This window comes from Meriones unguiculatus, chromosome 3 (assembly GCF_030254825.1).
Source record: "Meriones unguiculatus strain TT.TT164.6M chromosome 3, Bangor_MerUng_6.1, whole genome shotgun sequence".
NCBI classification, from domain to species: Eukaryota; Metazoa; Chordata; class Mammalia; order Rodentia; family Muridae; genus Meriones; species Meriones unguiculatus.
In genome coordinates this window covers 15,975,485-16,001,273 of record NC_083351.1, presented here as the reverse complement: position 1 = coordinate 16,001,273, position 25,789 = coordinate 15,975,485, and the positions used below count along the sequence as shown (strand labels likewise).

Genomic DNA, 25,789 nt, shown 5'->3' with positions numbered 1-25,789 from the left:
AAAACAAAACAAGCAGGCAAACAAACAAAACAACAAAAGCCAAAACAAAACAAATAAAAAGAAGAAAAAGGGAGCTGTTGATGATATTTGCTTCTGAATGCCTCTTTCGGCATATTGAGTTACAGTAATGACTGACTGCCAACAATAAGCATGTAATTGCAGGTGTTCTGCTGATTGTTTCTTGTTTTATTTTTGTTCATCTTTTTAAGACAGGGTCTTACTTTGGTGCCCAGGCTGGCTTTGAACTTGCAATCTTCCTGCTCCCCACTCTGGAGCTGGATTACAGCCTGGGTCTCCACTCTGGCTCAGAGGTGTCCAGCTATTATCGTTTTCAGTTTGAATTGTGCTCATGGAGGCCGGAGGATGGTAACAGGTGTACCACTCTCCTGCTCTCCACAGGGTTTGGAAGCTGGGCTGTCTGTGACCCCCACAGGGCTGGGGTTACAGATGCAACTGTAGCCATGGCTGGCTTTTTACATGAGTTTTGGGGATCTGAACCCCATGCACCTGTGGCAGGTGCTTTCCTCACTGAGCCATCTCCTCAGTCTGGAATGCTGTATCTTAAACACTTACTCAGGCAGCTGTCTGATGATTCTCTACTAGACAGCTTTACTCTCTTTTTTAATTTAGTGTAGGAGTGTTTGCCTCGTGTGTGCATGCGCAGTGTTTGCACCTGGTTGCTCAGAGACAGGAAGAGGACATCAGATCCCCTGGAACTGGAGTTATCAATGGTCGTGAGCCACCCATGGGTGCTGGAACTAAATCAAGCTTCTCTGCAAGGGCAATTCTCTTAACCACTGACCCCTCTGTCCAGCCTCTACACACGGCTTCTGGAGGACAAGGGCCAAATTTAGCTACGTAAGCAGGGATGGGATGACAATAGACCCCACAGGCATGTGATGACACTTCCCAGGCCTGACCCTTGGCCCTGCAGGCAAGAGCTACAGTACTATTTGTGACAAACTCAATGGAGCAGTTCTCAAATTTTTGATTTTAAAAAATTTTAAATATGGTGTCATGTAACCCAGGCTGGTCTGAACTCATAACCCTTAGCCTTCTGAGGGTTGGGATTACAAGCATGTGCCACATGCTTGCATTTCTCTTCTTACACAGAGAATATCCTCTCCACAAAGCTAAAGCTGTCATGACCTAGTTACCTCCAAAGGCCCTGCCCCCTAACACCATCATGCTGGATTTTAGGATTTCAACATCAGAACTCGTGGGGGAGGGGAAGAAAACACAATCAGGCCAAAATCCTTCTGTTGCTTTTTTTGGTTTTCTTTTGATTTAGTCTCTCATATACTGCATCCCTACTGAAGTTTCCCTTCACTCCACTCCCTCCTGATCCACTCTTCCCTCCCATTTCCCTTCAGAAAAGGGCAGGCCTCCCAGGGATATCAACCAAACATGTCATATCAAATTGCAAGATATTAAGGCTGGACAAGGCAACCCAGTAGGAAGGCAACCCCAAAGCAGAAGCAAAAAGGGAAAAGCATCAGAAACAGTCCCCATGCCCTCCGTTAGGAGTCCCACAAAAACACCAAGCTACACAACTTTTAACAGAAGGCCTAAGTTAGATGCATGCAGGCTCCTTGCTTGTCAGTCTTGGCTGTGGCTTTTTTTTTTTTTTTTTTAAATGTGCACTCTGGGTACAGAGCATGTGTGAAAATCTTTGGGTGGATTTGAAACTTGAGGACACCTGAAACTTTATTAGTCTTTGAAGAACATTCAGACAGTCGTCATAGAAAGGAAGGTCCAGTGGAATTTGTAGATGAACTGTCATTATTTCTCTACTTAAATAGTCAGGGAGACTCATGGAAAAGAGAACCGCTGAGATGCCTGGCATATGGAAGGTGCCAAGGCACACAGAGGATCTGTCATTTATCAGGTCCATGTAGCGGACAGGCATTCTTGGTAGTGACCGTGCCCTTGAGGCTTCGCTTCTGAAACCACTGGCTATGTTTGTCTGTGTCTGAGGAAGTGTACATTCTAGGAGCAGGTGCTCTGGGGTCAGGCAAACATGCAGCACTACTGCCCAAGACAAATTCTAGGACCTCAGTCCTGGTCCTAACCCAACCTCTCCACACACGTGCATCTCTAATTCCAGTGCTTGCAGCAGGAAGGATGGACAGAGCAGAGACAGGTAACCAACCTAACTCAAGGTTCAGCGAGGGACCCCATGTCAAGCGGATAAGATGGACTGGGATAAAGCAGGGCACCTGATATCCTCATCTGGCCTTTATGAGCACACACAGGCATATGCGTACCTGTACACAACCCCTCTGCCCCTGTCCCAAAGGCGGCAAGAGGATTCTTTATACTTAAAATTCCTTATTTCTCTGTGTAGCCTGACTGCCCTGGAACTTGCTCTGTAGAACAGGCTGGCTTCAAACTCAGAGACCTTCCTGCCTCTGCCTCCTGCACTAGGACTGTGGGATCAAAGGCTTTTGCTTTTATTTTTAAAATGGAGCTGGGCATGGTGGTCCATTTCTGTAACTCCAGCATTTGTGAGGCTGAGGCAGGAGGACAACCTGAGCTACATAAACTCCGCCTCACCCCCCACCAACAAACAAAAACAAAACAAGATCATGACCTAGGATCCATGTAAGAACTGACAGTGCATCAGGACCAAGTGTTGCCTGGCATGGAGCAGGTGCATAATGAGCAAGATCTAACACAGGCACCGGCTGGACAACAATGAGGCGAATCACCCACCACATACACCGTTCCAGAATTAGCTTTGATGGAATTTCTCTAATACTGACAACTATAGCCAAGCGGGGAGTGAAGGGGATGTCTAGACCACATGCCAAGAATGCCCTCTTTCAGATGGTGGAGGAAGGAGGTCTCGCGCAGTTTTCAGATGCTGATTTCAGTGCCCTGCCACGGGCATCGTTATAGATGTTGAACCATGTGATGTAAGTTATTATCCCTAATTGGTCAATAAAGTTGCTGACAGCGTAGGCCGGGCAGAAGAAAGGTAGGCAGAGCTAAGGTTTCTGGGTTTGGGGTCTCAGGAGGACCACGAGGAGGACAACAGAGATGGAGAGGAGACAGGAGGTTGCCATGGGGTAACCAGGAACAGGTAAGCCAAGAGCAGCTTCCTCTGAGGACTTGCCTGATGGAGCAGAAGCAGCCCAAATTTAACTCGTGCGATTATTTGGGATTCTGAATGGGAAGCAGAGAAGATAGCTTAGAAGGTTGATCTATGCCCAACTCTAATGCTTTAAGGTTTGTTATAAACCTTACAAGTCTCTGTGTTGTTTATTTGGAAAATAGCTGGTTTATGAATAATTGCTACTGTAGTAATTTCCTATATTAATATAAACAGAATAACTAAGGAGAAAAGGGCTAGCAGAACTGGGCAGCTGTAAGGTTTAAAGTAGGGTCTGACCCAGCAGATCTATGCAGGGGTGGTGCCTTGAGAGCCTTTGGTTCCTCTAGCAGATGCGGACACTTGTGTAGCTCATCCAGGGGCAACACAGCAGGTTCTTCCCGAGTTAAGATCTCAGGGTGGTAAGGGAAGACTTACCTGGCTGGGCTCTTCCCACCTGCAAGGAACCCGAGTTTCAAACTTCTCTGCCTCTTGAAGATATTTAACATGGCTGTACTACCCCACCTCTGAGTCACAGTTCCTAACAGTACAATGGGGTTACTGCCTGGGCCTCAGGTCTTCCAAGTATCACAAGAGACAGCCCTCAACAACTGCTCCTTACACACAAGTCCCTTTTGTTGTTGCTGTCTTTGAAACTCCTCTCTGGTCCTGCTATGCTTTAGGCAGAAACCCTAAATCCTTTAAGGCTAGGCCTACAAGATGCAAGTAAAGGCCTGAGTGAAAGTACATTGTTTGACATGGGATGGCAAAGCCTTTCCCAGGTGAGGCTCAGAGGGATGGCAGTCTTCCTTCAGCCTGTGTGAATGTTGACTGTATACAGAAAACGTTTATCTTAGTTCTCCCCATGGCCCCCAGATGTTTGCTACCTTAAGACTGCTCCCTACTGAGATTAGCTAAACCTGTCTCCCTGTGCAGCTGCATACCGTAACGGGCCCCGACCCCCGAGTTCAGCTGTATACCATAAATACGCTGAGCTTCCAAGGTGCTGCAGCAGCCGCTTCAGTGTGAACACAGCCCCCAAGATTAAAGAGCAGGCATCTGCGACTGACATGGGGAGCCAGGCGGAGTGGTACAGGCCTATAACCCCAGCATTCAGGGAGGCAGAGGCAGGCGGATCATCATGAGTTCCAGGCCAGCCTGGTCTACAAAGTGAGTCCAGGGCAGCCAAGGCTACACAGAGAAACCCTGTCTCAGAAAATAATAATAAATAAGAAAGAAAGGCTCAACAGGTACTTTTTTTTTTTTTTTTTTGCTTTTTATTAGACGTGGGGTTTTCCTTTTTGTATAACTTATCTAATTAAAATATTCATCTTGTAGTTACCACAAAAAAGTAACATAGAAAATTGTATTTACATTTTGGGACCAAAATACAAATGCAGAGCAGGATGGTGCTTACTCTTGCCCCTCCTGCCTCCACAACAAAGAAAGAACGCCCCTGAGAACCCCTTGTAACACGGAGGATCGCAAAGGGCTAATCTGTCATTTGTGATCTGTAGTAGTGTAGCGCAGAAAAGAATTGCACAAGTTTTTACAAATGTGACCAAAAGTTGAACATCACTGTGTCTGCTTTGTGGCCATTGTGCATGTTGGTGAAGGGCTGTGGAGACAGCTGGCTTCCTGGGCCCCTCACTGTTCTCACCATATTCCTGATGCAGACACTCTTGAAGGGGTGGAGGATCTGGCTCTAAGCAAACTGGCTGCATCAGAAATCTTTATGTGCCAAACTGGATGCTGACCCTGGATGGACAAATGCGTGTCCTTTCTTCCCCCTAAGCCTACGAACTCCTAAGAAGGGGAATTAAATCATACACAACTGAATCCGCAACAGGAAAAACGGCAAAGGGAAGTCTTGGAAACACAGCTAAGGCATAAATCTGAGGTGCTCAACACCCAGAGGGGCTGTCCTGGGCAGCAGGGGCCTGGCTCCTGGTGCAAATGTCCCCTGGACTTCAGGTAACAGACCTGGTGTTAAATTTGGAGGTCAGGCTAAGACAGAGGTGGTATAGTGAAACAAGCCATCAAGAGTAACAATGCTTTACTTAATCCCAAAATACAAATTAAAAACTCAGCAATACTTATGTCCCATGGCAACAGGCACCCTGTGTTGCAATGCAGTAAGGCAGGCCCAGCTTTAGCTGTGCAGGTTTCCTGTGCTGCCTTGGAGTCTTTGTTAGCCTGAGGTCTCCAGGTTGGTTAAAAAAGTGTAGACAGGAGCAATGGCCCAATTTAGTGACTGTCTGTCCCCTCAAGTTCATAGAATCTTTCACCTGGCTCTTAACCAACTGAATCCTACTTGCTCCTTGTTTTCTGACGGCAAAGAGGAGTTGGCACTGCCCTCCTCGTTCTGATCTTGTCTCATGTCAACTGGAAAGAAGAATAAGCCTTCCTCCAGAACTGGCTGGCTGGGACCAGGTTTTCCCATCCTGGGGTACAGCCCAGCCCCTTCCCAAGGTGGCCCTTTCCTTCTAACTCTGGCCTGCACTCAGAAGGTAGGGGCTTCAGCACCAAGTTCTCTGCCAGACCCAGCAAACTGTTGTGCTCTCCCAGTCACATGATCTTTCCTTTCAAACAGAAGCAATTTCCAACACAACACTACAATGTTTTAAATCATTCACTCTTAGTAGTAATTCATAGAGAACAAGAGATTAAAGTGCTGGCTTTTCAAACCCCCCAAATCACATTCAGAGCTACAAAAGCCCTGCCATGTCTGTGTTTCCCCATGGTGTGGGGAAAGGAAAAATAAGGAGGAGGAGGTTAAAATACTGAACCAGAAACTAGAAATTATAAAACTGCTCAGGTCCTACACAATTTGATCTCTTAAGGTTCTGTCCTCTAGTGAGCCTTAAACAGGGACGAGGAGTGTTTGAAGATGATTTGAAGATGATTTAGGAAGGACTTTACGCTTTGCAAACAGCCTTCCTTAACAAATACTACTGAAGGATAAGAAAGAAAGGTGCCTGCCAGGGTCTCAGAAGGAGGACAGGCACTCTGGCCCTCACTCACTCCTGGCCCGATATGTGGGCTTGGAGTAACACACAGGCTCTGGGGTACAGTGGACCACTGTCTACTCGAAGAGCTGACCTAGGAGAAGAATGGCTTTTGCTAGGCTCATCTAACTTTAATAAAGGACCTAGAAAACAAAAGGCCAAATATACATAGAGGACAAAAAAAAAAAAAAAAAAAGGAAAAAATAAAGAAAAAGAAAAATAAAGAAAAGAAAAACAAAACAAAAAAACCCCTAGGGGTATTATAAATATATCTGGGGGCAATATTTATTAATTAAAACTACGTCTTATAGTTTACAAAGATGCTAATTAGCAACAAAACTATAACTGATCTTAAAGTCCTCAGTAAGACTGAGGCACACACATACTGTCTTCAGAAATCTGAAGTGTGCTCCAGGCAGGGTGCAGGGTCGAGGCGCACGGGGAGAGGGAGGTACCTGCAACTGTGCAGGAGACAGAAACCAAAGTTCCACAAAGCAAAAGAGATGGGTCTTCTGTGGACATCCTCTTCTTCTGCCCCCACTGTCCCTGTATCCCTGCTCCCAGACTCCACATCCAAGGCTAGCCCTGCTTATCGTCGGGAGAATCTGTTCTTGAATGCTTTAATTGTCTTGGCCATCATTGGGGCAATTTCTGTGAAGAAAGAGGAGGCAGTTGTTTCAGACGGTGGCAGCGCACACATGCACCACTGTGGTTTACAGCAAAAGCCAGGCTGAGTTTGCTCCCCTGGCTGTGTACCCTCCCAACACCCCCACACAAATATAACAACTAGCAGGAACTATCTGTTAAAGCTGCCAAAGACGCCCTGCAGACCCAGCTGGCACAGAGCCACCAGCACCTCTGGCACCACAGCCTTGAAGACTGGCTGGCACGCTCGTGGATGGCTGCGAGAGGCAAACCAAGAGTCTTTGTTGACTCTTGGTGCCACAATGCCCACAATTTGACTTTGCAATATACACATTCAAATCAGTAAATAGTACCCAGAACCACCATCCCCCAGCCAGTCTCCCACGGTAGCAACAGGTCTCAGATGAGCTAAGCACAAAACACCCCAGGAGGGCCAGCCTGCCCTTGGTGACTGATGTCCAGTTAACACCTATGCCAGGATCCACAGGACCCAGAGCCCTGGTCCCACCAAAGGTGCTTACTCTTCACAGCTGGTTTCCTAGGATCATAGGAAACAGAACTGCTGGCCACTGGAGCTAAGTGGGCACTGCTGGTACTGGGCCCGTCGTAGGCCAGCTCCTCAGGGCTGGAATGGAAGCTGCTGCTGCTGTTGTTGGCAGGAACATGGCTGCTTCCTGTTGTATATGGTGCTGGCTTAATCCTGCAATACAGAACAAAGCTGACAGTTAGCTGAGAGCACACGATCTAAGCGCAGCTGTTGCTGTGTGACTGTGCAATGGGCCTAGAACACTGGGTTTTGGTGAACGTTCAGAGGCAGCTGCTAGCCCTCAGTGAGAAGGACAGTATCACTAAACTTCACCTGTTAACAGGTCAGTCTAGAATTTGAAAATACTCATGTGGCCTAGAAAAATCTAGTGGCTCTGGAAATCTGTTTCGTTTTGGTATGTGTATATAAACAGATGTGGGTCCTGTAGCATGTGGTGGCCAGAAGTCAACTTGGGTTTTATTCCTCAGGAGACACCCAGTTACAAGAGTCTCTCAGTGACCTGGCACTCACTGCATAGCCAGCCAGTCACGCCTTGCCCAGCACTAGGATCACAAGTGCACACCACCCCATCTGCCTGTTAACGAGAGTGCTGAGGGTCAAACTAGGTCCTCAAGCACTTTATTGGCTGAGCTGTATCTTCAACCCTAGAAATAGTTTTGGTGTTTAAGTGAGGGAAATGAAAGCAGAAGGGCACTCCCTTTAGCCAGGTCCTGTTCCCGGCATAATTGACCTGGGTCCCTGACTAAAGCAGTGGGTCAGGACCCTAGGGGCAGAGCCCGTAAAGTGCAGGTTCAGGAAGCATGCAAGAGCACACTCTGCACTGCTTGCCTGCAGCCCACAATAAGTCACTTCATGGCCACCAGCTCTGCTTTAGGGTAAATCATGCAGCAGCAGAGGTCTTGCCTGACTTTCTCCGGGACAGCTGCTCCACCGGTTCCAAACTTCTCCTGCCTCCGTCTAACATCTCGAGGTGGTTTAGCCACAGAGTTGACAAAGGCCATCTTTGCTTGGCGCCCTAAGGAGGAATACAAACCTCAAGATTAACCTTCTTAAAGGTACTACTATCAATTTAACAGTCTGATCCAGTGGTTCTAAACCTTCCCAATGCTGAGACTTTTGTTTTGTTCTGGTTTGGTTTTTGTCAAGACTGAGTAGGCTTGGCTGTCCTGGACTCGCTTTGTAGACCAGGCTGGCCTCAAACTCACAGTGATCTGCCTGCCTCTGCCTCCCCAAGTGCTGGGATTAAAGGTGTGCGCCACCATGCCCAGCCATGCTGCGACCCTTTAATACAGTTCCCCATGTTGTGGTGAGCCCAACCACAAAATTATTGTTTTTTTCGGGACAGTTTCTCTGTCTAGTCTTGGCTGTCCTGGATTCTCTTTGTAGCCCAGGCTGCCCTCAAACTCAGAGACCCACCTGACTCTGCCTTCCCCAATGCTGGGATTACAGGCATGTGCCACTGTGCACAACTCATACATTATTTTCGTTGCTATATTATAACTGTAATTTTTCTACTGTTATGAATGGTAATGTAAATTTGTCTGTGTGTCTCTTCCAATGGTGCTAAGCGACCCCTGTGAAAGGGTTGTTTGAACCCTCAAAGGCTTGTAACCCATAGAACTCATGCAACTAGGGCTCATGGGGCCCTTGAACCCAGTCTCTAAAAGCAGCCTAAAGCAGAAGAAAAACTACCCCTGCCCACGTGCAAAGAGACATTTAGAGGATGGTGGGTCTGTACCCACCAGACCACTGAGACTCAGGGGCTGAGGCACCCAGCTGGCTGCCCCGGCCCAGCTCCCACTTCCTTTACCTTTTGGCTTATTGGCATGTGCAGACCGGATATTGTTTGTTAGCAGGCGCAGCCGCTGTTCTCTGGCATCCTGAAGCCTAAGGTACATCTCCCTCCAGGACTCATACTCTTCTGGTCTTTCTTCCTTAAAGTCTCGGTGACAGTGAACTTTCCACAACTGATCTGTTTCCTCAATCAGCACCTGAAATCAGAACCAGGACATGCTTCCACGCAGGCTCTCCTACACGTGTGTGGAGGCAGCGGCTACAGATTAGCATTAGTTACAGTACCACACTGCTAGAAAGAAAGCAGACCACGAGATAAAAACAAACAACACGGAAGATAGCTGTGTGGTAGTGGCGGGCGCCTTTACGCCTAGTACTCAAGCAGCAGAGGCAGGAGGGTCTCTGTAAATTCCTGGGTAGTTCTGGCCAGCCTTGTCTACAGAGCAAGTTCCAGGACAGCTAGGGCTACAAAGAGAAACCCTGTCTCGAAAAACAAACATAGCAGTGGTGGCACATGACTTTAATCCCTGCACTTGGGAGGCAGAGGCAGGTAGATCTCTGTGAGTTTAAGGTCACAAGTTCCAGGACAGCCAAGGCAACACAGAGAAAGCCTGCCTTGAAGGAAAAAAAAAAAAGAGGTAACCAATGCTCAGGAGGCAGAGGCAGAAGCATTGTCTGTGAGTTCCAGGCCAGCCTGGCCTACAGAGTGAGTTCTAGGGCTACAGCCAGAGCTACACAGAGAAACCCTGTCTTGAGAGGAAAAAAAAAGAAAAAAAAAAAGAGGCTGGAAATAGGGGTGCATATTTTTAATCACAGCACTCAGCAGGCAGAAGCAGGTGGATCTCTCTGAGTTTGAGGTCAGCCTAGTTGACATAGTGAATTCCAGGACAGGCAGACCCTGTCTCAAAAAAACAAAACCAACCAAAACAAAGCAGGATCCCAGAACTAGCACAAAAAGTATTCTTGTTTGTAGGCCCAGATGCAAACCAAATATGCCCAGAACAGTGATCTGCCCTTCCACCACAGCAGATCCAGAGACAAAGCTACTTTTGGAAACAGAGCCAGGTTGCTGCACTGTTCCCTCTTAGGGCACTTACATGATTACATTCCTCTATTCGGTAGAGCTGATCAGGTGTACACCTCTCCAAGACAGGTTCAAGAACAGAATAGGGGACTCCTCCCACTTCAAAGATAGCTGCAGAGAAGCCAGAGGAGAGAAGGTGAGTGATGAATGGCAGCCAAACTCCCCAGTGACAAGGTCCCAGTGTGGCAATTTCTGAGAAGTTGTTGACTCACAGTCAATATTGTTCTTCAGCACCCGGATGCACTGCTGGTGCAGGGTCATCATTTTGGGGAGATAGGCACACTTGGAACCTGAGTACACCTGCATCTTAGAATTCATTCTGCGTCCTGTGAACCCAGCTTCTTCTTCTTCCTGGGGTGAAGAGAATGCTGCAGGAAGAGAAAAACCCGCAAGTCACAAAAGGTCTACAGCACATGGCTGCCCACCATGTTCTACAACTCCAGCCCCAAGGGCTCCAACATCCTATTCTAGCCTCCTTTGGGCACAGACATATATGCAAGTAAAACACTCATACAGGTAAAATAAGGAATAAAATCTTTAATCCCGGCACCTGGGAGGCAGAGACAGGTGAATCTGAGTTTAAAGACAGCCTTGTAATGAAGTTTTGGTTTCTTTGTAAACTCAGTTATGTTATGTAAATATGTTTTTGTTTTAATCCCAAAGGTGGGATTTCAGCTGGGCTTCAGTTTGTTAATTATCTCATGTAGGGTGTGGCGCAGAGAGGGGCGTGGTCTAGGTTCTGAGACTGTAACTAGGAGCCCAGAAAGAGAAGGTATAGCCTGTATGGTAGCAAGTGGTTGTTTAGACCAGAGACCGGCAGTGTGGCGGTTTGGAGCAGACAGATGGAAAGACTTTGGGGAGCATTGCTTGGAGGAAATTGTTTGCTACACATTTGCTGTTGACAGAGTTTGGTGTACCCCTAAAAGAACACACTGACCTTAAACAGCCAGGAAATGTAAAGGGGTCGTTGCCCCTCTCCCCACTAACCTTTTTCCTACCTAGGGTTAAAGGGTTAGTGGAAGGGAGGGGCTTCAAGGAACTCTAAAAAACAAGTACTACACAGCCTGGTCTACAGAGTGAGTTCCAGGCTAGCCAAGGCTACACAATGAGGCCCTGTTTCAAAAAAATAAAAAATAAAAAATAAAATAAATAAAAACATATCCAAAATTACCTTTTCGCTTTGGCTGGAAGGAGGAAATCAAATCGAGGGAAGGAAGTGGACGGTAGTTGGCGTGTATGGCAGGTAAGGGGATGTCTGGCAATGCTGGCAGCACATCAGCAGGGACCTGCAAGAGACAGTGTGGAGCCCGGCCTGTAACACAGCTTTCTTCCCTGTGGGCAGAGTTAACCAAGCACACTACACAAGCAGATAGGTCCAGACGGGTACAAAAATCAAGACTCACACCGTTCAGATAAAAAATAAATGTAGACAGGGCAAAACCAACGCCTTAGGAAAAAAAATTTTTGATAAGAAGTAAATGTAGGACCTCACATACTCTCAGTGAGCACTGTACTACTGAGCTGCCTCCCTAGCCCAGAAGAATTCTTATCCTGGGTACCATCCACCCTAGGTGCTAGTGAGGCCCGGAGAGTATTACCAGTAATCAAACTCAACCGGTTGTACGGCAGCAAGCCAAGCTCTGTGCACTCAGCAGGCTGGAGACAGAGTGCAGAGGTTACCTTTGGAGGCCTGGTGGGTTCGGTTCCAGCTGGCTGCAACTTCTCTGACTTGTTTTCATTCAGCTTGGGTAATTTCTGAACTGAGTTCAGGTTTTTACTAGTGCTTTTAGAATCCTTTTTTTTAAGTCCTTTTTCTCCAAGTGCTGTGCCCGAAGCCTTCACAGTCTTCTTCTTTTTCTTCCGGGGCTGGTCGTAGCTGAGGTACGACTCGAACGACATGGTGGGCTGCTCAAACTCGTCATCCATGTCTGTCTCCTCTACTTTAGGCAGCGAGCCTGATGACTTTCGATCAGAGTTAGCTTTTACTTTTCCCTCCTGAGCTTTCAGGTGGTTGGGAACTTTGTCTTTTGCTTTGGGCAACAGGTCTGCTGTCCCCCGCCCTGAGTCTAAGCCCTCTACACTCTGCTTGTTTTTGTCAGATTTGGTTTTCTCGGAGTCCTTGTGTTTGGGCTTTCTAAGGTGGTTGTCTGAAGCGGCCTCCAGAGCAGGTGAGCACTTCTTCTTGACACTGTTGCCTTCTCTGTCCTTCTCTTTCTTAGTGACACTAGAGGACGGCTTCTCCTTGGCACTGTTCCCTGAGAGCAGCCTTCGGCTTTCCTCTTTGGAAGAGGACTTGTGTGAGTTCTCTCTGCCCAGGGCAGAGATTTTCTCCTCCCCTCTGGCATCCACAGAGCGTTTCTCCTTGTGGGAGGATTTGTGCTGCTTGTTTTGGCTTAGAGCCCCTTTCCCTTGGTGTTCACCTGGGTGTCGTTCTTGACTAGCCCCCAGTCTGTCCTGAAGGGTATTACTATGAACTTTTCCAGGTTTCTGGTGTGAAATGATAGGCTCAGGGTCCTCCTCCGGGGACCTGTAGTGGTCAGTGTACATTTGATGAGGACTGGAAGGTGGAGGGGATTGAACATGGCCATAGTCAGAAGACTCAGGGTCTGAAGAATATGGAGGTGACACTTTGTGACACCTCTTCCTTTCATCCCTCCTCTCGTGACTGTGAGCCGCTTTGTGAGGCCTTTCAGGCTCGGAGAGTTTTTTGTGTTTTTTCTGTCTGTGCTCAGGGCTGTAGGACCGGCTGCCAGAGGCTTTCCAGCTTTCCTGGTAGTCCCCCTCCACTTCCTCCTCCCTCTGAACAGCATCTCGGGGACGCTTTCGGGAATTGTTCTTCTCAAAATCCTGATCCTCAGCCTCATTATTTCTAAAATAAAGCAAAAGCAGGAGATCTCAGCGTAGACCTCTTTACACAAAGTCGCAGACTGTGACCCCAGGCATGGAGGGCACATTTACAATCCCAACACTTGGGAGGTGGGTCAGGAGGATCAGAAGTTCAACACCATCCTCTGCTACAAAGCAAGTTCAAGGCCAATGGGCTACAGAAGACCCTGTCTACCACAAAACAAAACAAAACGTGCAACAACAAAGACCAGGTCAAGAGTGCTGGCTCACATCTATCATCCCAGTACCAAGGAGGCTAAGGTAGGACTGTTGAGTCAGATATTCAAGGTCATCCTGTTACACAGCATGTTCAAGGCTAGCTTGAACCACAGAATGAGACTCTGTCTGAAAGAAGATATTAAGGCCTGCATGATGGATTAACAGGTAAAAATACTTGCTATGCAAGCGTGAAGTCTAATCCCATGGTGGCAGAGGCTATCCTCTGACCTCCAAGCATGTACCCAGCTGCCATAATAAATAAGAGCAATCAGAAGGGTATAGTTTAGTGGTGACGTATGTGCTTAGTATGTGAGAGACCGTGGGCTTAACCCTCAGCATCAACCCCCCCCAAAAAAAAACCCAACAAAATGTTACTGTTTAGCATAAATAAATAAATAAATAAATAAATAAATAAATGGCTCTGGTGGCCCATTTCTTTAATTCCAGCACTCACAGGCAGAGGCAGGCAGATCTCTCGATTTAAGGTCAGCCTGATCCATAGAGAGAGAGACCCTAGATGGACACGGTGCCACATGCCTTTAATCCCAGCACTCTGAGAGGCAGAGGCAGGAAGACTGCTATGAGTTCAAGGCCAGCCTGGTCTACAAAGCGAGTCCACGACAACCAAGGCTACACAGAGAAACCCTGTCTGGAAAACAACAACAAAAACCTTATTATATATCCTACAATAATTATGGATTATTTTTGCAATAATCCATAACAGTTATTTGACATAAGCAGAACAAGCAAAGAAGAAACGTTCTTACCGCTCTATAGGAACCAGCTTCTTCCACTGGGCCACCAGGTCTCTGGCAAAGTTGCCCACTTGCTCATGTTTCCGGAAGCTGTTTACTGTTTTCCCTACCCCAGTCTCCTATAAATAACAAAGAAATTGACTGAGGAATCTGAAACTAAGGGCATATTTTTTACAGAAATAAGGCTTCCTGTTTGAGAAAAGCAACAAACAATCCTCACTAAACACCTATGTCTTACACTAAATTCCTTTGTTGCCTATGCCCAGATATCTGACACAAAGTAATAAAGCTCACAGGCTTAGATAAAGGTGTCATCAAAACACACCAGAACTACAATGTAACAAGGAGGGATGGGGTTAGACCCATGCAGGGCTGTAGACCTGTAGACTCTCCCTCAGTTAGTGTTCATTATATCCCTTTAGGAAGGAATCAGCCTAAAGCCATAGAAGTTGGCTCAGATTCATTCACCATGCAGTTTTCTGCCTAAGGCCAGAAGAGGGCACCAGATCTCATCACAGATGGCTGTGAGCCACCATGTGGTTGCAGGGCCTTTGGAAGAGCAGCCAGTGAGTGCTCTTAACCTCTGAGCCATCTCTTCAGCCTGGTTTTTGTTATTGGTTTTTGTTTTTTTAAGACAGAGTTCACTATGTACACCAGTCTGGCCTTGAAACTCAGAAACTCACCTGCAAAGGTACACACAACCATGTCCGCCTAGAAGTTGGATTAGAATCGGGAGTAGTAGATGCCAAAGCCAATTTTCTTTTTATGTATTTTTTTAAAGGATTTATGCTTCTGTGTGTGTGTGTGTGTGTGTGTGTGTGTGTGTGTGTGTTAAGTGTATGCCATGTGTACTCTTGGAGGCCAAGTGGAGTTAACAGGCAGTTGTGAGCTGCCTGATATGAGTGCTGAAAACTGAACTGATCCTTTGGAAGATCATTAAGCACTCTTAAACATTCACCTAGCTCTCATGCCCCTCATATATTTAAAATGTGAACTGAGCAGGGTATGGTGGCACATGCCCATAATCTCAGCACTTAGGAAGGCAGAGGCAGGCGGATCTCTGTGAATTCGAGGTCAGCCTAGTCTACAAAGCAAATCCAGGACAGCCAAGGCTACACAGAGAAACCCTGTCTGGGGGTTGGGAGGGGATTGAATTGAGGGCTAGAGTGATGTTTGCAGTTAAGAGCAATTACTGCCCTTGCAGAGGACTGAAATCCAATTCCCAGCACCCATATCAGATAGCTCCCAATGGCCTGTAACTCCAGTTCCAGGGAACCTGAGGTCCTGTGGCCTCTTTGATCATTTAGACACTCATAAAGTCTCACAGGCTCACACACACATAAGAAGAAATCTCAACTGGGGGTGGTGACTCATGCCTGCAGTCCCAGCACTCTGGGAGGCAGAGGCAGGTGGATCTTTGTGAGTTCAAGGCCAGCCTGGTCTACTAGTAAGTCTGGGACAGCCAAGGCCAAATACAGAAACCCTGTCTCAAAGGAAAAATAAAAATAAATCTTTAAATTTTGAACTAAAATTTATGTAACAGGAATAGATGTGAAGCTCAGCCAAGGGCACCTGTCCTTCAGAAGCTTGTTCCACAGCATGCTTGCTCACCTTGGCACATGACTTAAAACTCACCGTCTTCAAGCACATGGTGATTGCTAGAACACGCCTCACACTACGCATAAATCACCAGCACCTAACTCTGGAACATGAAAAGAAGCCCCATCCTTCCAGGCCCCAGCCCCTCACAGCCACGCGTCTATCTAGTTCATGTCTACGGCTCTCCCTGATTCTGGACAGAATCACACGGCACGCAGTGTTTTGGTCCGGCTTCTTCCTCTAAGTCTCTATCTACCCCCTGTCTAGTGGGAAACATTTGTAATACAGTCACATAATATTTACAGTTAAAAAATTCTTACCACAAGAATGTCTACTGTGATAGGCAAGACGGAAAGTTTCTTCAAATATTTCAATAGCTGCAGAGAGAATGAAATAAATATTAATATCTATAGTCGTAACTAGCTTCTCTGGGGCAGATGAGCCCATCTGATGGTGAAATGTTTGCTTGGTGCTATGCTCTTCATGGTAGCAACTATGGGTACTATTTTTATCTTACAAGTGTGAAAGACAGGCTTCATTACTAGCCCTAGACACAAGTGGCATAAGGTTTACTTTAGTCTATGGTTTTAGAGTCTCTGCTTTCTCTTATGAGTTGTTAAAAATGTGCATATATGTTATATACAAACATGTGCATGTCTGTGGAGGCCAGAGGACAATCTTAAGCACCATCAGGCTGTGCACATGCCTTTAATCCCAGCACTGGTCGGGTGACGGGAGGTAGTCAGCCTAGTCTAAGCTGGACTCTATCTCAAACACCACCAACTACTGCCCGTCTCAGCTGATGCTGGGTCTGATTCTGGCCTGGAGGGCACTAACTAGGCTAAGCACACTGACCCATGAGTCTCAGGGCTCCTCCTCCTGCCTCTCCAACACTGTAATTACAGGATGGAAACACTATGCACCAAATGAGCTATATATCTCCCAAGTCCTCTTTGGTGGCTTTTGTTTTGTTTGTTTGTTTTTCAAGACAGGGTTTCCCTGTGTAGTCTTGGCTGTTGTGGACTCGCTTTGAGGACCAGGCTGGCCTCGAACTCACAGAGATTCGTCTGCCTCTGCCTTCCTGAGGCTGGGATTACAGGCATTTGGCATCACTCCCATCTTAGTTTTGTTTGTTTGTTTTTAATACTGGAGATTGAACCTATTTAATGACCCTTGCTGACAAATGCACTATCATCAAGTTTCTTTTTACTTTTAGAGACAGTCTCACTTGGCTTTCTCAGGCTTGGCCTTGACTTCTGAGCTTCCTGCCTTGGCATCTGGAGCACAGGGGCTTACAGGACTGCACTACGCCACTAGCGTGGCGAGATTCTCTAGTTTCAACTGCTTTTCTTCTCTAAGGAGAAAGAAGAGGCAGAAAAGTGATTTACAACTCACTAACTGGGACTAGACAAATGGCTTAGTGGCTACTCTAACTGCTCTTCCAGAAGACCTGGGTTTGATTCCCAAAACTTACATGGTGGCTCCAATCATCTATAACTCCAGTTTCAGGGAATCATTTGTTCTCTTCTGGCCTCCAAGGGTACCAGGCATGCATTAAGTGCCCAGACATTCATGCAAGCAAGACATCCATACAAAAAACTGAATTAAAAAAAATGTAAAGCTCACTAACTGGTCTAGTGTGGTGACTCATGCCTATAATCCCAGCACTTAGGACACTTAGGCAGGAGGGTCACAATTCAAAGGTCATCTGGGTTTCAGAGAGAGCAAGAGAGAGAGCTTCCCTCTCCCCACAAAAACAGAACAAAAAAACAATCAAACAAAGCCACTAGCAACTATTATTTTGCAGAGGATTGTGAAAAGCAGCAAGTTTAGGGAAATTGTCCACAGACCTGATACAACAGAAAGCAGAACAAGGACTCCACAGGAAGAGAGTACCTACAAGCTTCCTGGAGGGCTACAGTGCTTAAGAGAGGTGTTTTCAACACAAATGGGAAGTCAAGATCAATCCAAGTTGCTGGAGTCAGAACTTTGCTGTTAACAATGATCACACATGGCTGGGTAGATCAGAAAGATCTGGGTTCGCCCATTTCCTTTCTAGTATCTCTACAACTAGGTCAAAACTGGTAAAACAGAGCTCAAGATGGAGTCAGAGACAGGTCGTCTCAGCTTCTTGCTTGATCTTGTGCAAGCCAGTAACCTCCCTGAACCTTACTTCATCTGCAAATCAAAACTAGATTCTCTGTCTGCTGCACAAGCTGCGAGGATTCACTGGGACAGACCTGGGCAGGGCTTAGTCACGGTATCTGCCAACACTATAAACATGCTCACCCCTAATCATTTCATTCATCAGTCAACAGCTCTTTCATGTCCTACCCCTTGACCTGACCAGAAACTGCTCAGTCAATTCCCACTCATTTTATTTCTAATGGAAGTCAGGACTGCCTAAGCCTTTGCTAAGAATGGTCATGTGCATATAAACACTTTCGTGGTAAAGTACAGCACTATAAAACAGATAACTGAGCCAGCTGTAGCTCTAATCCCTTGTAATCCCTGCACTCAGTCTGATGCCAACCTGGGCCACATATTGAGTACCAGGCCATGGTATACGGCAAAGCCTCACTCAAAATCACTCAAAAGCCAAAACATGGAACTTGAGAGATGAGTCAGTGGTTAAGAGCACTTGTTGCTCTTCCAAACAACCCAAGTTCAGTGCCAGCACCATCTGGCAGTTCACAGCCACATGTTACTCCAGCTTTAGAGCACCTAATGCCTTCTACTGGCTTCTGAGGGCACACACATTTACGTGTACAAACTAACACAAGTGTGTTACATGTACACATACATGCATTAACAATTTTAATTTTTAAAAAGCCAAAACAGGGCTCAAGAGAAGGCCCGGTGGCTAAGAGCACTGGCTACTCTTGCAGAGGACCTGGGCTCAGTTCCCAGAACCCATGTGGCGACTCCTAACTGTGTCTAACTCCAATTCTACAGGACCCAATAGCCTCTTTTGGCCTTCATGGGCATCAAGCATGCACACACACATATGTGCAGGTAAAACTCATACAAAATAAAAATAAACACTTTTTAAAAGCCAAAATAAAACAAAATGGATGACTGGCTGCCTTTACATTTAAATATTAGCAAGACTTGTTCTTCTCCATTGCAGTGCAGACTGTAACTGGTATGCCATATTACTACGAGGTGGGGCGACAAGTATGTTTTTCTGGTCATTCTACTTCCATAATTACTTAACATGGTCTCTAGGCAGAGCAAATGGATCACAGGTGACAATCTTGTTTGACTGGGAATAAGAGGCCCAGCGGTGTATCTGGGGAATATGAAACTTAATGGAGTAAAAACTGTACTTAAACTCTACTTCCTCTATTCTCCAAGTCAGAAAACACTGTGTTTCTTGTCAGATAGACTAGAAGTGCAAACGCCAATAACATTTTCTGAAAGGGAAATCTGGAATTAGTGGAAAGAGTTTAAATGGGCAGTTCAGCCAGGTGGTCATGGCACACACCTTTAATCCCAGTGTTGGGGAGACAGAGGCAGGGGAATCTTTGAGATCGAGGCCAGCCAGCCTACAGAGTGAGTTCCAGGACAGCCAGGGCTACACAGAGAAACCCATCTTGAAAGCAAACAAACAAATAAAAAGGGTGATTCTCCTCTACTGTGAGCCCCTAGAAGGGGACATGTAAAAAGCATCCACTGTGTGAACTCTGCCTGGTATGTCTGTCTCATTTGACCCTGTCTTGTGGGTAGTATGCTCCTATTTTACTGAGATACCGAACCTGGATCCAGTAAGGTTCCACAACTTGCCTAAAAAGCCAAGAAATACCTAACATAATAATCACTGATCTTAACGGGAAAGGCGCATAAGCCTGACTCACGCACTGAGTGCTGAGCAGGAAAGAAGGCAGGTACTTTTCCTCAGCACCATGCTACCTGACAGCTTACAGTCCACGTGGCAAAGGAGTCACAAGGCCAGAGTGACAGCACCTCTACACAGAGGATGTGTTCATCCCAACGCTCAGCACTAGCTGGCCAAGTGAGAGTTGCCTCTTGCTTACCTTCGGGCTAGCGGACAAAATGAAAACTTCTGAGATTTTCAAGGTAATCTGGCCCAGTATAAGATAAAAATACTTCACCACCCCAGTTTTCTGTAAATTCCAAGAAAGAATAAAGCAATAACAAGGAATGGGCTCAAGTGGATGGAAACTTGTGTGGTCAACTCAAAGTATCATCTATAGAGCCAGCAAAAACTGGTAACAGATGATTGGGAAATAGCAAAAGTTTGCACAGTAGATTGTTTCGGAATCTCTGGGTCTCCTGCCCACGGCTTCCACCCTTAAAGCCAAACAGGTTTCCAACAGTGACTTCCTAGTTCTCCATCTACCATCAATCTGTGTGCTTCATAATTTTCACACTCAAAACCCAATAAAGGACTACTAACTTTATCATACATAAAAATCATTCTAATCCACTCATAGGAACAGGAGCTAGGTTATCTCCTGGGACCTCTCCAACAAGTGCACCCAGACCCTGAATGAACGTAGAGTAAACACATAGTTCATTTACACTTAAACTACCAAAATCCAATAGCAGGAGTCCCAGAAACACAGGCGTAGAATCAGCATGTTGGCTAATAACGGTCTGGAGGCAAAATTTGGTGCAAATTCAATACAGCTCTATAATCATCTTGCCATTCAAGAACCTGTGAGAGCTTGCTGTGTTAAGAGGAGGTTGGAAAGCCACTGTGCCGGCTTGCAGTTTTCCCTCTGCAGTCAGCTTCTTTGTGAATGCCAACGTATCAGGCCCTTTGCAAAGGGGTCTCTCAACGTTTTCCTCACCTTCACATGGCTCTCTTCACAACACATTCAGTTCTCCCTCCCCATTAGGTGCCGAACCAAGGAGCTCATGTGGCTACTGTACTACATCTCCGGCCCCAAGGTAATTTCCTATCCGGGAAAAGAAAAGCCCAATAGGGTTTTCAGTGGTGGAGTGCTTGCCTACACTGCCTGCATATGAGTCCCTGGGTTCAACTGCCAGTACCACAAAAACCCAACAAAAACACTCCAATGCCCTTTGAAAAAAATTACTAGGCGTTCAAAACCTACTCAAACGTTTCCCAACTTCACATTTTATGCACAACTGGACAGGCCATTCCAAAATTTAAATACTAATGGAAAAAAAAAACTATAGATACTACATAGAGGATTTTTTTAATGTGATGAATAAAAAAAAAGAGAGAGTGGTTCAAATCTTATAATGTTCAGAAAGACAAACTGGCACTTGGAAATAATGACCATTTATTAGATGCCCACAAAGGCTTATTGTAAAAAGAAACGTGTAGATATGGCTGACCGAAGGTACAGAAGCCTCCATAGAAAGTAAAACACAAGACTAATTGAAACACTTAAGTTTTCACCGATTTTATAACACAACTTCTGAAGAAGTGTATCTATGAGCTGACTGAGGGGAGTTAAAAAAGTGGCCTGGCGGTGAGAGGTAGTGTTCAACCTTCAAAAACAGAGAAACCTCTGTGACCCGCCGGGAAGCAGAGAGGACGGGCCCTTGACTGGAAATTCTGAAAGATGGCGATTAACACTTACAGACCACTTGGGTCCAGCTGGCATTTCAAGAAGAAACTAGACAATTCCAAAGCTAGCGTTGGCTGGGAACCTAGGCTGCACGAACAAGTCCGATGCCTCTCTCTGTTACCACCTCCTGCACTCAGCTTTTAGCAACCTGGGGCCCCGGCTAGAATGCTGACAAGCAATGGGACACCGTCCGGTGTTTTCAGCCAGAGACTTCAATGAAATGACTCTAACGCCCACCTTATCCTCTCCGAGACCACCGAAAAGCCGGGTCACCAGGAGACCAGCAGGGGAAACAATGTATTTAAGGTAACAGTTTCTAAGAGAAGTAACAAAGTAGTTGAGTGCAATTAAACATGGTTCCTCATCGCGCTCGGTTCCCACCTTCCACGAAGTCAGAGGCGTGTTAACACGCTCACGCCCTCGTCCGGGACCGGAGTTCCAGGAGCGGCGGAGCTCGAAAGCCCCAGGCTTTCCCCGTTTCCTCGGCTAAAGGGCAGGGGAAACAGCGGGGGTCCTCAGCCGGGGAGCCGCAAGCCCCCGAGCAGGAGGACGCTCACCGCGCGGGCCGGGGAAGCAGCTGGTGCCCGCAGCCCGGGGGGACGGGCCGTCCGCGCCCCCGGGTCCGCAGCACCCAGCCGGGACGCACCCGCCGCCCGCGAACTCCTCGCTGCCCCGCGCCGCCCCGTGAGGCCTGGCTCCGGGTCCGCGGAGGACCGGACCGCACCCGCCCCGCGACCGTTACCGGGCCCACGCCACGCTCAACGCCCGCCCGCGCCGCCCGCCCGCCCGCCGCCCACCTTCTTGGGGTCCGGGTTCGCGGCCAGGCGCGCCTGCAGCTTCTCCACAACTTGGAGCGCCGACTCCGCCGCCATCGCTGTCACTGGCGCGGCCTCCTCGCCGGAACTGGGCTCGCGTCGCGTCCTCGGGCCGCAACTCCGCCCTCCGTGCGGCCTCGGCGGAGACGGAAGCGCGAATGGTCCCTTCCGGGCCTCCGCTGGGGGGCGTGTGGGGACTGCCTCAGGACCCGCCCCCGAGCCGGGCCACGCCCACGACATCCCGCCCTGCTCCCGCCCCAGCGGCAGGCCACGCCCCCGACACGCCCAGCCCGGAGCCACGCAGCCAGCCACACCCCCAAGGCCCTGAGCCGCGGCGGAGGCTCCGAATCCTGCAAGCCAAACTTCGGCCTTTCCTCCCACGCACCGTCCTCCCCGTCCTGCCGCGAGCCACACCCTCTTTTACGCCTGACCGCGAGGTCAGGCCTTGGCCCCGGGGTCCGACAGCGGACCCCAAGACCCTCCTGGGACGCTTGGAGTGGAAGGAGAGGACAGACTCGTGTACAATTACCTGACTTCCACGTGCAAGCTGGGACACACACCCACACAATAAAGAAATCGTGTAATTGAAAATTTTAAAGTAAAAAAAAAAAAAAATTAAAGTAACTTAACGGTATTGTAATTTTGGTAGCACAGTCCAGGCTGTCTGGTTGCAAGGCAAGTTGAGACACTGAAAATAGCAATAACACATTATCAACCATTTTGTCCTCAATAGCAGACAGAGAGCAGCCCCCCGCCCCCTTTTTTTTAGACCAGGCTGACCTCAGATTCACAGGGATCCACCTGCGTCTACCTGGGATTGAAGGCGTGTGCCTCCGCCGCAGCCGTCTTTGGAGACAAGGGCTGTCCTGGAATTCGCTCTGTAGATCAGACTTTAACTGACCTTTTTTTGTTCGTTTGTTTCGAGACAGGGTTTTTCTGTGTCCTGGCTGTCCTGGAACCCACTCTGTACAGGAGGCTGGCCTTGAACTCACGGAGACCCACCTGCCCCTGCCTCCCTAAAGGCGTGTGTCGCCACCGCTTGCCTCCATTTAAAGGCAGCCTCCACATCGTAACTGTTATCCAACCTGGACTACAGGAGAGTTTGTCAAAAAAAAGGAAGAGGGGGCTGAAGGGATGCGTCAGCAATTAAGAACATGTGCTGCTTTTGCTGAAGACCTAAAGTCCGTCTGTCTTAGGGACGCTCACAAGTCCCTGTTAACTCCAACTCCAGGGTGTTCTGTGCCTCTGGCCTCTGAGAGCACCTGCACTCAGATGAACACACCTGTACACAGACACACATATACATACACACATGATTAAAAAAACAAAAATAAATCTTTAGAAAAAAAATTGTTTGAGGCAGTGTCTCACTAGGGAGCCGTGGCTGGCCTGGAACTTGCTGTGTATCTAGTCTTGGCTGGCCTCCAACTCACAGAGATCCATTTGCCTCTGTCTCCCCAGTGCCAGGATTAAAGACTTGCAATACAACAGCCACCCCAAAAAAGAGAACGTAAATACGGGGACCAGGGAGAAGTCTTGCCAGACAATCAGCTGATGTACTGAGTTTTATTCTTGGGACCATGATAAGGGCAGAAGGAGGGAATCGGCTGGCCTCTGACCTGTGCACGCTCATCATGGTACACGCATGTTTCTCTGTCACACACACACATTAAATGAAAAATAAGAAAAGAAAGGGAAACAAGGAGGAGAGGAGCAACTGTAGGCAAATGCACGGTCTGATTAAGGAGGAACATTAAATTCTCCCGTAAAACAGCACCCAAATTCCGTGCAGTTGGGAGGGTCTGTTTTGCATAACTGTGGTCGCTGTTGTGCTCACTCACAGGCTCGGGTGTCTGAGCTGACTACTTCCATCGTGGTTTCACAGCTGGCTATACGCTCAGGGATGGCACCTTCCCAGGGACCAGGTTTGACAGGTTCTTTGCTCTCCTCAGTACAATAAGGTCAAGCCGAGGCAGACAACTCCAGGAAATGGTATGTGGGACTCAAAATCTACACACTCACGCCTTGCCTTGAAGTTGGGCTAAACTTCCTGCTGGCACTGGTGGGTAGCTGACCTAAAAATGCTCAGCGGTTCCTAATCTACCCAGGACAGAGTGCAACCGTTCTCCAGGGCGCTTGGAGCAGGTCCATAGAGAATCTGAACCCCCAACTCCCGCTCCTGAAAAAGCTAACCTGAAGCAAAGGTGGCACACCTTTAATCCCAGCCCTCAGGAGGTAGGCAAATCACTGATTTCGAGACCAGCCTAGTAACACAGGGACTTCCAGGACTGCCAGGACTATATAGAGACCCTGCCTTTAAAAAAAGCCGGGCTTGACTGTCTCTGACATGAACTCAGTGGCTGGCTTTTTTACCTTCCCCCCCTCAAAGGGAGGAGCAGCCTTGCTAGGCCACAAAGGAGGACGTTGCAGCCGGTCCTGATGAGACCCGATAAGCTAGGGTCAGATGGAAGGCGAGGAGGACCTCCCCTATCAGTGGATTTAGAGAGGGGTAGGAAGGAGATGAGGGAGGAAGGGTGGGATTGGAAGGGAATGAGGGAGAGGGCTACAGGTGGGATACAAAGTAAATAACCTGTAATTAATATAAAACTAAAAAGTATATATATTAAGGAAAAAAACAAACAGGCTTGGTGGCATATTCCTGTAATCCCAGCACTCTGGGAGGTAGAGGCAGGAGGATCTCTGTGTGTTCGAGGCCAGCCTGGTCTACAAAGCAAGTCCAGGACAGCCAAGGCCACACAAAGAAACCCTGTCTCAAAAACACCAAAAAAAAAAAAAAAAAAAAAAGGAAGAAAGCACTTCAGCTCATTATTATCTTACAGGAGTTGTAGGAGGCTCTGGCTTGGATCCCGCTGCTTCCACCCGCACACAAAGAGTAACAAAAATAATTTAATGTAACAAAAGTAACAAAGAGTAACAAAAATAATTCAATTTCAAATGTCCTGTATTTGCATACATTGTATCCAGTAGTAGCCTTCAAGCTTCCCTCAGGTTTTTTCACTTTGCTTATTTCAGTGGTCTTTTCACTGTGTAAGCTCAGGGAGGTTCTCTGTGCTCAGTAGCTGGATAGATACGGAGTGGCTAAATCGATGGCCACAGAGGTGGTTCAGCAGATGAAAGTGTTTGCGCTGAAAGCCTGGAGGAAGAAGGTAGGAAAAACTGATGTTGGCTAAGTGTCTTCTGGAGGCACAGCTCTGTGCTGCTTCACACATCTCCCCCTCCCAGCATGTCCAGAGAAATTTTAACCATGGGGCGTCCAAGGTTTGGACATGTGAAAGGAGAATCTTCAGTTTGATACAGGACAAAACCAAAAGGTAAAGCGGAGATGGTGCTGCACGCCTTTAATCCCAGCGCTCCGGAGGTAGAGGCAGCCAGATCTCTGAGTTCGAGGCCAGCCTGGTCCACTGAGTGAGTTCCAGGCCAGCCTAGGCTATGCAGAGAAACCCTGTCCTGGAAACAACAACACAAAAACTAAAACCAAAGGCACATGAAGAAACTTGACTCTTTTATTTTTATTTTTTTAACCATGTAGCCCTGGCTCTCCTGAAATTCACCAAGTAGAATACACGGGCCTCTTATTTTTAGTTATCCTCTTGCCTCTGCCTCCTGAAATTACATTGTGTGCTAAACTCTTTGATCTTAAGCTACTTCTCTCTCTGTTGTCTTAGAAGCCACTTGGGAAGAAGCAATTCACTCACTCATTCATTCATTTCCTTGATGCCCCCAACACCACCACATCCCTAGGAAGGAGCAGGTTC

At 47.5% G+C, this 25,789-nt stretch overlaps 1 protein-coding gene across 1 annotated transcript; it reads right to left on the bottom strand.

Moving 5' to 3' along the window:
• Positions 1–4,393: 4,393 nt before the first annotated feature.
• On the bottom strand, positions 4,394–22,164 carry Eloa (elongin A). The gene is made up of 11 exons (XM_021631479.2): positions 21,996–22,164; positions 15,952–16,008; positions 14,045–14,151; positions 11,853–13,041; positions 11,344–11,458; positions 10,385–10,540; positions 10,186–10,283; positions 9,105–9,285; positions 8,198–8,309; positions 7,269–7,447; positions 4,394–6,753 (listed from the first exon to the last, which is right to left on the bottom strand). Exons 1-11 carry the CDS (start codon positions 22,068–22,070, stop codon positions 6,692–6,694), a joined length of 2,331 nt encoding a protein of 776 aa, XP_021487154.1. The 5' UTR covers positions 22,071–22,164; the 3' UTR covers positions 4,394–6,691.
• Between the last annotated feature and the right edge of the window lie 3,625 nt (positions 22,165–25,789).